The sequence below is a fragment of the Camelina sativa genome, chromosome 13 (genome assembly GCF_030686135.1).
Source record: "Camelina sativa cultivar CO46 ecotype springtype chromosome 13, ASM3068613v1".
NCBI classification, from domain to species: Eukaryota; Viridiplantae; Streptophyta; class Magnoliopsida; order Brassicales; family Brassicaceae; genus Camelina; species Camelina sativa.
Genome location: NC_141892.1, coordinates 21,155,781 through 21,168,585, shown reverse-complemented (window position 1 = coordinate 21,168,585; position 12,805 = coordinate 21,155,781). Strand labels below are relative to the sequence as shown.

At 34.1% G+C, this 12,805-nt stretch overlaps 1 protein-coding gene and 1 pseudogene across 1 annotated transcript; one reads left to right on the top strand and one right to left on the bottom strand.

Annotated features, from left to right (window-relative positions):
• The first annotated feature begins 823 nt into the window (after positions 1-823).
• Positions 824-3,309, top strand: LOC104737049 (glycosyl hydrolase 5 family protein-like; annotated as a pseudogene).
• Positions 3,310-9,596: 6,287 nt separating this feature from the next.
• Positions 9,597-11,270, bottom strand: LOC104737048 (protein DMR6-LIKE OXYGENASE 2). The gene is made up of 3 exons (XM_010457143.3): positions 10,919-11,270; positions 10,111-10,680; positions 9,597-10,019 (listed from the first exon to the last, which is right to left on the bottom strand). Exons 1-3 carry the CDS (start codon positions 11,144-11,146, stop codon positions 9,762-9,764), a joined length of 1,056 nt encoding a protein of 351 aa, XP_010455445.1. The 5' UTR covers positions 11,147-11,270; the 3' UTR covers positions 9,597-9,761.
• Between the last annotated feature and the right edge of the window lie 1,535 nt (positions 11,271-12,805).

The window sequence follows — 12,805 nt, the reverse complement described above, 5'->3', positions numbered from 1 at the left end:
TTCTTGACTGTTGACATCTTGGTCTTGGGCTTCCTTTGAAAGGCTTCTAGAGTGAAGTGTCTTCTGCAACTCGCGGCCACATTTGCAGTCACCCTTCTCTTTTTGCAACACATATCCAGGATGAACAACAAAATCGTCATCGCTTCATTTTGCTCTTGTAGTTCTTTCGCTATGGTTGAATATATGGACCAAAAACTTAGTTACTTTTTTATGCTTCCATGTTTTTATCTTTTTTGTCATGGAACCATTAGCTTAGGTCTATAATTATGGATTGTAAACCTTAACTGTTTTTTCATTTTTAACGAAATATTTACATTTTTAGCAAAAACAAAAAAAAGATGTATATTGTTTTCTTGTTATAAGAAATTAGTATTATGTTAAAGTTGTGTTTACCTTCGTTTCTTTTTTCTTTTTGTTATAACAGAACAAAGAAATTTTTTAAATTATAAGATTGAAAGATAAGATTTACTGTTTTCTTGTTATATGAAATTAGTTTATAAAGAAATTTTTACTGTTACAATAATGTATAGCTTCTATACTATATTGGTTTTGACATGTTATAAAGTATTTTTGAAATTCTCGAGAAATAAATACCTTAGATTGTTGACATGTTGATTATTGTTTTTTATTTCCCTTACCGTTAATACTATTAGTTTTTTTTCTTTCAATTATGTCTTTTAGTTGGAAAAAAAAAACCTCTAACCATAAACACATATATAATCTGCCAAAAACCAGAAACAAAACTAACTGCTTTGCAATATAAATTACGAATCAAATTTCAAGTTCAAAACAATCAAAATAAAAACCAAAGAACACACAAGAAATGGCGAGATCCTTGTATATTTGTTTATTCTTCTTATCCATTTCTTCGACATCAAAGCTAACCACAAGCTATCCTCTCTCAACAAAGTCTCGATGGATCGTGGACGAGAAAGGGCAAAGGGTGAAGCTAGCTTGCGTGAACTGGCCGGCTCATCTCCAGCCCACGGTAGCTGAAGGGCTAAGCAAACAACCATTAGACTCCATCTCCAAAAAGATTGTCTCAATGGGATTTAACTGCGTTAGGCTCACTTGGCCTCTTGATTTGATGACTAACGACACATTGGCCCTTAAGGTTACTGTTAAACAGTCTTTTGAAAGCTTGAAGTTGTTTGAAGATGTTCTTGGGATTCAAACTCACAATCCCAAAATCCTTAATCTCCCCCTTCTCAACGCATTCCAGGTAAATCTAGTGTTAAAGTATACCCGTTATTAAATATTGTCAGACCAATTTATGTTCAGTAGATGGACTATCTAAACCTGAACTAATTTGAATCAATGACCAATAATATGCCATTTTGTTTTTGTCATCAGGAAGTGGTATCTAACCTAGGACAAAACGGAGTGATGGTGATACTAGATAACCACTTGACAACCCCTGGCTGGTGCTGTGGAGAGAATGACCTCGACGCCTTCTTCGGCTATCCTAACTTTAATCCCAAAGTCTGGGCCAATGGCTTGAGGAAGATGGCTACTCTGTTCAAAGTGCCACTAACGTCGTTGGTGTGAGCCTTAGGAACGAGCCACGTGGCGCTAGAGATTACCCTGACCTCTGGTTCAGGTACATCTTAGCTTTCAAATTTTTTTTACCAAACTTTGTTTCCACTGAGAATATAACAACTTACGTAAAATGAGAAAAATATATATTTTTGAATCACAATTTTAGTTTATTTTTTAGAACTGTAATTATCAACCTTAACACAAGCTGATCAGCTATAACTTTACATGAATATGTTTAGATTCACGTTGTTAAACAATACATTTCAAAATGTCACCATTTGCTATTGTTTCTATAACATTGGTCGTGTACGTTTACTTGGTAACTAATTGCATGCATGCGTGTTAATGGTAACGTGAAGGCATATGCCAGAAGGAGCAGAAGCAGTGCACGCCGCAAACCCTAAATTACTAGTCATCCTCTCCGGCATTGACTTTGACACAAACCTCTCTTTCCTCCGTGACCGTTTCTTCAACGTAAGCTTCACTGACAAACTCGTATTCGAGCTCCACTGGTACAGCTTCTCTGACGGCAGAGACTCGTGGAAAAAACACAACTCTAACGATTTCTGCGCCAAAATCATCACAAAGGTTACACGCAACGGAGGATTCTTACTCGGGAGAGGCTTTCCTTTGTTATTGACTGAGTTTGGGACTGAGGAGAGTGGCCGTGACATCAGCGGAAACCGGTATATGAATTGTTTGGTGGCTTGGGCGGCTCAGAATGATTTGGATTGGGCGGTTTGGGCGTTAACCGGAGATTATTACTTGAGAACCGGTAAAACGAATATGGTGGAGACTTATGGTATGTTGGATGCAAATTGGAAAGACGTGAGAAACGCTACTTACTTGCAGAAACTCTCTGGAATCCAACATCCCTTTAGAGGTAAGAAAACGCTAAGTATATACTAATGTTTTGGATATAACAAATATTGAATAGCTTCACAAAGTTGTTATATAGCTCAAATCTCAACTTTTGTTTTCTTTGCTAAATAAAGAATCCTAGTTTTTTTCCCATACATATATTAATTGTTTAATTTGAAAAATCCCACAGGACACATGAAATTGTTTAGGACTCATCACATATTCACATTACTCGATTACCATTTTTTTTTTTTGAAAATCCATGATCTTTCTAGCTAGACCATATGGTATTTTATCAATTGCTAATACAAGTGGTTTTAACTGTAGCATTTAGAACCGTATATGTTATAAATGTCTGAAGATTCTATAATTAAACATTTTAAATCTGGAAATTTAAATACCGAATTTCGATGTATATGCAGGACCTGGATTGCAATCCAAGAACGCTCTCTTCCATCCATTGTCTGGACTCTGCGTCACCCATAATCCCTCAGAAAAATTACCAACACTTCAATTAGGACCATGCCCTAAAGCCGACACATCGACCTTCAACCCCAACGAAGGCATTCTTTGGATCAATAAAATGTGCGTCGAAGCTCCAAATGTTGCTGGACAAAAGGTGAAGCTTGGAGTTGGCACTAAGTGTTCTAAGTTGGGACAAATCGCAGCTACCAAGATGCATTTGGCGTTCAAGACAAGTAATGGTTTGTTGCTATGTCTTGACGTGGACGAACGCGACAACAGCGTCGTCGCTAACCCTTGCAAGTGTTTGACCAAGGATGGTTCGTGTGATCCAGCTAGCCAATGGTTCAAAGTTCTTTAAATCCTTTAGTTTCTATGTTTTATTCTTGAGATATTGTATTTGTAATCATCAAAACTACAGTTTATGATTATGACTGTTCAACCTTATATATATTACTACTTATCCTTGGAAATAAAAATTTATGGCTCCCTAAACTCCAAGAAGGTTCTCTCCCATCCATTGGAAATAAGAATTTACCCAATACACCACCCAAACATATAAGAGTATTCAAACTTTTTTGAAATAAAATTTGGTAAACAGTCAATAAATAATAGCTTAATCACCACAATCTATTTGAATCACTAGCTAGTGTTAATTTTTAACCAAATGAAAAAAGTTTTAGTGACAAGAAAATATATTTTCACAAAGCTATTTTAGTTTACTGGTTTATCCTACACATTATATATATACGGTGTATTCTAAATTTGTAGATCATATTTTATCCATCCAAAACGGCAATAAAACAACATATTTTTGACTTTATAAGGATCCTCATGTCTTCTTCATCATTTCTTTAAAAAATTGATAAAATCAGTTGCAATTGATAGTTTAGGAAAAGTTGATATTTGTTAATAGAATGCCTATATAGATGGAAAAATTTATAAATATTTATCCTTTATTTTCAATTTCCTCTTTAACTAATTTTAAATGTTTGGAATAAAAAAAAGTTAGAAGATTCAAAACTTGAAAAACAAGTACTAGGTTTCTTAGTTAAAATTGCCATTTTTATTGTTTTTATTTAAATTTGAAAAGATTATTACGTAACTGGATTACAGAAGCAGTTAAGGTTTTTTAAAAAAATTTTAACCAATATTAAAATAGTTTTTTTTTCCTCTTCCTCTTTTCTCATTGTTAAAGGTTTTTTTTTTCCGGGTTTCTCACATTTAGTTATACTCTTATGTACCTAGAAGAAAGAAAGAGATAAATTTGGTTATACTCTTTTGCACCTAGAAAAGTTACAAATTCATTTATTATGAGAAGAGTCAAAACAACTCTTCAAGAGTTCAAGTGCTTGAAATGTTTAAAAGAAATGCTTGGAAAACTAAGTATTTTGTTTTTCTTTTTTTTTTTTTTTTTGATCAAGAGGAAACTAACGGTTTTCATAATATGGAAAAATATGTCAGGAGAAAATCGAATAATTGGACTTCAAAAATTTCTTATTTTCAAGTGGATAATACTAAACTCACTCGTCGAGTTTCAGAAGTAGAAGTGAAGAAAATTAATCCAACCCCAACGGACCGGGTAAATTTCACCCTATAGCCATCTCCAATGTTTTTCTTTCAGATTTTGGCAAAGCTAAATGTACTTTACACACTTTAGCCACTTATATTATTTTGGAAAAAAATGCCTTTGATATAATTGTAATCTTGTACGATGGAATGAACTTTGTACGGATTAGTTATCATCTGGTTAGCTACAGAGTTACAGTACAGTAATCTTGTTGACTACAGTAAAAAATAGTTAAAAACAATTAAAAACAAGGTAAAAAAATAATAATAGAAGATTGTCAGAAGGGGTTTAAATGTAGTTTATTCTCCACATGTTTTTTTTTTTTTTTGGTTTTCACTTTTTTCTATTTTCACTTTTATAAAGATTTTTTATTTTTGTCGTTTGGATTATAATTTATATTTTTCAGTATTTTAAGATCTATTTTCCTATTTTCTCTTTAATTTTTTTTTTTTACTTTGAATCATGTTGTCAGAGATGATTCCGGATGAACACTATCATATACGTACACATTTCAATAAATTTATATGTGTTGAATATTTTTTAAACTTATGCTACAAATGTTTCTCATGAATTTATGAAGCATGTGTTTAATGGAGATTTCTGTATTCATTATTCTTGATGAGTCGAGATGCACATAAGAAGAAAAACAGAAATATTTAGCTAAGAAATAAAAGTTTGGTAGGTGTGTACGTGTTAAATAAAAGAAGACTTATACAAATATGACCTGTACGTTATGTGAGGTGATTGCTTCAGTAATTATCCGATAAACTTAACCACAAGATAGTATATACGGGTCGATCCACAAAAAAACAAAGATACTTAAAAGATTTGCGAGAATTGTAAATAACTAAAGTAGACAAAAAAAAAATTTGGTTTTTAGATTTTGTAAATAAAAATATGAATTATAGAAACAAAAAGTTATATAATAAAATATTAGACCATAGAGTATTTCAGAGATTAATGACTAATGAGAAAATATAGAATTCACTAATTAAGACCATAAACAAAAGAATAAACTAGCCCTCTTTCAAGGCAATAATCACAAAACTTGACTATTAGTTTACTAAATTTTTCATTTGCAACCTCCTGGCCAAATTTGTATTATAATCAAGTTCATTTAGTTCATAATGTGTTCTAACATCAACCTTAATTGGCTATATATATATTACTCAATTCACAATCATTCATGCATTCTATCGAACACTTTTGATGCATATAAAAATCTAGAATCTAAAACAAGGTTATTAGTCCTATTCTAGCATTAAGATTATGTAAATCAAAGAACTTAAGGATTAAGAACTCGAAAAAAAAATAAAACATCAAATCAATGTGATTGTGTACGTATACCATCTAGTGTTTGATTTTGAGGGGTTATTTAGAGGTTGTGTGCGTACGTTTAAATCAATATGATCGTGTACATATACGGTTTAGGATTTAATTTTAAATATTTGTCTATACTTAAGTAAATATGTTCGTGTATGTATGCAATTTAAGGTTTCATTCTTAGGATTTATTTAGGGGTTATGTACGTTTAAATTGATATTGTGTACGTATACGTTTTAAGGTTTAATTTTAGGATTTGTTTAGGGGTTATGTACGTTTAACTCAAAATGATCGTGTATGTATATGGTTTATTGTTCAGTTTTCAAGATTTCATTAAGGTTATGATATGTTTAAGTCAAAATAATCGTGTAGTCATGTTTTACATCCAATGATTTATAATACAACTTCTAGTTCCTAGAAAATGTGTTATACAAAACTATATCAAACCCACCAATTAAGATTATAATGTACCACTAACATATGTACACTACAACATAATAAATGTTTGGTACACAAACAAAAATCAGAGAAAAATATATACAAAATTTAGGTTTATAGATTCAACCCAGACTATAACCGATATGTTGTGCAACACTATGTCAAATCCAACAACCAAAAACATATCTAATGTACAATGTCTGTATACGAGGAAATATATGAAGCTTAATTTTTTACGTACAAGATTACAAAAAAACATGGTATATGTTAAGTGAATGGTTCGGGGAGATTGGATGGTCATCAAAGAGGTTTTACCTGTAAAATAAAGTGCCCGTAAAAGTTAAGATAAAACAAATGCAAAGTCTGGTTTCACTTTGAGAAAATGATTCAACAACGTTTTTTTCAAAAAGGGGAGGCCCATCCAATAAAACAGATGTAAACTGATTAAATTATAATGTTCTGGTCCGCAGCTGTCTCATATTTGTTTTGCTGATGACCTAATACTATTTGCAGAAGCTTTTGTAGCACAAATCAGAATTATCAGGAGGGTCCCGGAGAGGTTTTGTGTCACCTCAGGACAGAAGGTTACTCTTGAAAAGTCAAAAACATTTCTCAGATAATGTCTCTAGAGAACTTTAGACTTTGATCAGTGCTAAGAGTGGGATAAGGTCGACTAGGGAGTTGGGGAAATACCTAGGCATGCCAACCTTCAAAATAGAATTAATAAAGACACGTTTGGTGAGGTTCTGGAGAGAGTTCCTTTGAAACTATCGAGTTGGAAAGGGCGATCCTTGAGTTTTGCTGGAAGGGTAACTTTACTCAAAGTTTTTCTATCGTCAACCCATTTACATACTATGAGTATAATAAAATTACCACAAGCTACGCTGGAGAAGTTGGATAGCATGTGCAGATCTTTTCTATGGGGGAGTACATCGGATAAGAAGAAGCAATACTTGGTTGTTTGGGGAGGGTGTATTTACCAAAGAAGGCGGGTGGACTTGGGCTGCAAACTGCGAGAGAGATGATTAAAGCCCTAGTGGCAAAAGTGGGCTGGCGAGTACTTCATGACCAACAAGTCTGTGGGGAAAAGTGGTGAGGAGTAATTATAAGGTTGGGAACATACATGATCAGCGATGGATGGTGGCCAAAGGGACCTGGTCTTCTACTTGGCACAGTATGGGAGTTGGTCTCTGGGAGGTTGTGTGTCGAGGACACAGTTGGGTGGTGGGAGATGGGAGAGAAACCAGGTTTTAGATTGATAAGTGGATTACAGGTCAACCTTTAGCAAAGGTGAGTGTAAGGGAGTTGTCTGTGGAGGAGAGGTGTGCTACTGTCAGGGAGTATTGGTTGGATGATAGAGGTTGGAATTATGCTAGAATAAGACCATATGTACTTGATGAGGTGAAACTAAGTCTTACAGCGCTGGTTGTTGACAATGTTACTAGGGCTAAGGACCGGTTAGCATGGGGGGAAACTGCTGATGGTCAGTTCACAGTTAAATCTGCTTATCAGCTATTGAAAAGGGATGGGAGTCCGAACCCGAATGTAGAAGATTTTTTGGACGTATTTGGAGAGTTGTCGCACTAGAGAGAGTGAATTCTTTTTTTATTGCAGGTGGCTAATCAGGTGATTATATCTAATGCAGAACAAAAGCGTAGACACTTAGATGAATCTGATATATGCCAGGTATGTAAGTGTGGATTGGAGACGATACTTCATGTTCTTTGAGATTGTCAAGCTATGGCAAGAGTATGGAGTCGGATTGTTCCACCACAAAAGAGACAAGCCTTTTTTGCTCGATCTTTGCTAGAATGGTTGTATGAGAACCTGTGTGAGGAATCGGTGTCGGATGTGGGGGTGTGGTCTACGACCTTTGCTATTTCTGTGTGGTGGGGATGGAAGTGGAGATGCGGTAATTTTTATGGAGAGAATAAAAATGTCGGGATCGAATTTTTTTTCTTAAGGATTTGTCGAAAGAGGTTTCTGCTGGGAAATTGAAATGTCAAGAACAGAGACCTGTGGTGGAGAGAATGTCAGTTGGGTGGCTCCGACAGGGGGATGGTTGAAGCTAAACACAAATGGCGCGTCTCATGGTAATCCTGGTTTAGCAACAGCGGGAGGAGTTTTGCGGAATTTGAAAGGAGAGTGGTGTGGGGGTTTCTCTCTGAATATTGGATGTTGTACTTCTCATTTGGAATAACTATGGGGAATATACTATGGTTTGTGTATTGCTTGGGATAAGCGGGTGGCAAGGGTTGAGCTTGAGGTTGATTATGAGATTATGGTTGGTTTTCTTAAGACAGGGATTGGGGAAAATTATCTGCTGTCCTTCCTGGTGCATATATTCCATGAAAGACAGCGGATAGTCCGTATTTTTCACGTGTATAGGAAAGCTAACCATTTTGCTGATGGGTTAGCTAACTATGCGTTTTCTTTACCTTTAGGTTTTCATGCTTTTCATTGAGATGTTGTTGATTCGATTTTGAGAGACAATGTTGTTGGGGTTTCTGGCCTAAGACAAGTTCGAGTGTAGCTTTATTTTTCATTAGTTTACATAGTTATAACAATTTCCCGGCGGATTACCCAAAAAAAAAAAAGTTCTCTTATTAATTTACATAGTTATAACAATTTGCCTCATATTACTGTTACTAAAGACAGATTAATAATTCGTCACACCCATATCTATTAGAATTTATAACATTCGGAGTTCTTGATATCCAAAAGTAACCAAGTATAATTTGAGAAGCCAGGTAGGGAGAGATCTAGATATGAATGTGAAAGTACCATGTGAGAAGCTACTACTCTGCTCAAACTTAATTTTTTAACAGTTAAAAAGTTGATGAGAAGGTACCAAGTGATCCCGCATGCTGTGCACAGCGAATTGGCTGCATGGTTAGGGATGATGTTTTCTTTGAGTACCTTGAAGTTCGGGCATATTTCTTATTTGCAGTAAGCCCGGAGTAAGGCGGCGTTTTATACTAACGAGGACTTGTGATGGCTGACCGGAAGTTTATCATAGTAAATGTCAATGAGATAGAGACTGTAACATAACATGTCCTCTTCAGCACAAAATTAATGGGTGTTGTTGGCTGACTAATGAATAATGTTGCGGTAGTTGCTTAATTGTGATATTAGCGAAAAACCTCCTTGACCAAATGAGTTGCTTTGAAATGTGTCATGGCTTGTGCAAATGGTTCCTTATTGGTACCACTGACCATGTGGCATAGCTTACTGCAAATAAGTTTGATCTTTTATAGATTAAAAGTGGTTCTTTTAGTTTTGAGTGACCATATAACATATAAATATTTTGCTTGATGATAAACATGATCTATGTATCATTCTACTGCCGCTCCTTCTTAAATGTCTTCTACAGTTTGTAAACGTCCATACAAAACAAAATGAGTTCACCAAGTTGCAAGAGCAGTTTGTTTTATTTCTTAAGAACATTTGCGGATTAAAGAAAACTACTTATTCTGAAATGGCAACACAAAATGGGTTTTTGACTTTCCCATCAAGAACTAATACACGGCCTAAACATGACTGATGATTGATTCTCAAGTACAGTATCTTAGGTGGTGGAGGTTTTGAACGAGTCAATACAGCTCTCAGTTGCAAATCCTGTCTCCCAAAATTTTTCAAAATACTCAGCATATGTAAAGCTTCTGTATATAGCAGGAGAGTCTTCTTCCTCATTGATCAGCTCTTGTGCAGGACTAATCACAGCATCTTCAGATGGACAGTAGAATGTTGGTATTGATATCCGCTCTTTGTCGCTGTTCACAACCGCTCTATGGAGAACACTCTTGTATTTGTCATTGCTTATCACCTTAAAGGAGAAACAAGCACATAAAGTTAGCACAAAGAGAGAGTGGATTAACAAAACAGAGGAATTTTCAAATTTGTACGCCTAATATTACCTGCATCTGGTCACCAAGGTTGACTATGAACGTGTTGGGAACAGGATGAACAGCGACCCATTTACCATCTTTATACACCTGTAAACCAGAGACTTCGTCTTGAAGAAGAACAGTGATCAAGTTTGCATCTTTATGTCCTGGAAGCCCGTAAGTTAGCTCGGGTTCCGGACACGGCGGGTAGTAGTTTATAGCCATGTGTTGACCATGTTTGCCTAGTGTATTGCTTACACGGTCTTTCACAAGTCCTAGACTCTCTGAGATTGCCTCAAGAAGTGTCAGAACCAAGGCTCTAACGCTTGTGGCGTATTCAGCTGTGACTTCTCTGAAAGAGATTGGAGTTGAGGGCCATTCGTTGATGAAATCTTCGATAGGGTAGCAATGGAGTCGAAGGAAGTCTCTCCAGTTGGAGACTTTCTCTGTGCAAACGTTGAAACTTGTGGAGAGTCTTGTTGTCTTCTTGGTATCTGATGAGTAATGCTTCACTCTTTCGCTCTCTGGTTGCCTGAAAAACTCTCTCGCCACATTCATCATTTTCTTGATTGTTTCTTCTGGTACTCCATGGTTCTTGATCTGGAACATGCAATAGCAAAACTTTGATTAAACACAAAAATGTCTCTTTTGCAATTAAACAGAGAAAGACACGATGTCATGCAAATAAAATCGTGTAAAACTGAGAAAATAAAAGAGTGTAACTTAAAAAAAAAAAAAAAAAAAAAAAAAAGTAAAACGTAACTAGTTTAAAACTAAAGTGTATAGTTTATACAACCGAGTAAAGTGGTAAGGAGATTAAAAGTGAATAGGGACTTGCCTGGAAGAAGCCATAAGAGGAGCATGCATAAGCAAACTGATTGATAATGTCGGTTCGATTGGGTCCATGGAGGTCTTTGAGATCGATTAAAGGGATAGAATCGCCGGAAGTTGCAACGTCGGACATGTTTGGACGGTCAGAGACTGGTCGGACGTAGTTTGAAGGGAGGTGATCAACGATGGAGGCGATGTCGGATACGAGGAGCTTTGATGTTTGAGAGGCAGCCATGATTGGTGTGAAATCTAAAGCGAGGGGATAGAGAAAGAGAGTTAGAGAGACATATGTTATCACTTATTTTACATATATATATATATATATATATATATATATATATATATATATTATCCCAGATGAGTCAGAGTCTCAGAGATGTGTTATATAATGACATGCCCACCGCACAATGTTTTCACGTGGCAAATATGAATTTGATTTTGAAACGTCCTCTTACCTTTTCAAGTAAGAAAATGGTGAGAAAAGAAAAAAGAAAAAATATAGACATTGTAAAGTTTATCTTGTTTTTCTCTTTTTCTTTCTTTGCCAATTGTAACCTTTTGGATTATTGGTGTGTGAGACTTAAATATAGTTTTAAAAATTTTAAATATTATGTAAAATTTATTATATTAGATCAAGATTTTTTTAAACTCTATTAAAATTTAGTGTTATTAGTTTTTTATTTATAAAAAGTCATTTAAAATTTTAACAAAATTTGGATTATTGGATTTAAATTTTTATAAAGTTATAAAAAAATTTATATTATTCAATTAAAACAGAAGAATCTAGGATTGTTAATCAATTCAATTATTATGTTGTTGGTTCATGATTTTTGACATTTTCTTTACAAAATAAAGTCATGGAAAGTATCACAAAAATACACGAATTGTTTGGATTACTTTTCAAGATTTTAGAAAACTAATCAATAAAATTCTCTATCAATTTTTAACAATCTTTCACGTATTTCACTTTTAATGATTTTGTTGAACTCTTCAAAAATCTTTATAATATAGAATCCAATTACACCCCAAATGTTTGTGTAATTGTGTATTAACTGCTTTTTCCAATCTGCTTTTTTCCAATCTACTCAATGAGTTGGAATTCTAAAGCGAAATGTCTTGCTACATCCTCTACAGTATTGTTTCTTATTTTGAGTTTGTAAACCATTTTCTTCCAATTGGACAAACATTCATGACGATATCATGTTTAGTAACAAAATAAAAAATAAAACAGAAATAATATAAAGTTACAATGTTTATTTTTTTGGGGCCAATTCTAATATTTACCTTTATGTGTACCATGTATTACTACTAAAAGATAAAAGTAAGATATCAAGTTTTGCATGTTAATAATAATTATATATATATGTGTGTGAAATAAGTAATTGAGAAAACTATCAAATGTGCCATAAACAGTATTTTTTCTTTTTAAATCTGCCATAATCGATTAAGTCTTTCTAAATATGTCACAACCATGGTAGTTGGCGGACAACTTAATTTGGTGGACAACATTTTGACATTTGGTGGACAACTTTAACCCCTTTAGTGGACAACTTTAACTTTTTTGGACAATTTTAACCCCTTTGATCGCTAATTTTAATATTTTTGGACAATTTTAACCCCTTTGATGGATAATTTCAATTTTTGTGGACAACTTTAACCTTTTTTTGTTTTCATTTTGATGGACAACAATTTATGTCATAATGCCAAATATGACACATTTCGTAAGATTGAAAACAATATGATACATTTGGAAACTTTTTTTTTTAAATATGGCATATTTGACAAAAATTCCTAAGTAGTTGATGGTAGTATATGAAAGATTTATTAAATTAAATGATTAATATTTTTTTTATTTAATAATTTAAAAAACTATAATAGTTAATAAAAAATTTTG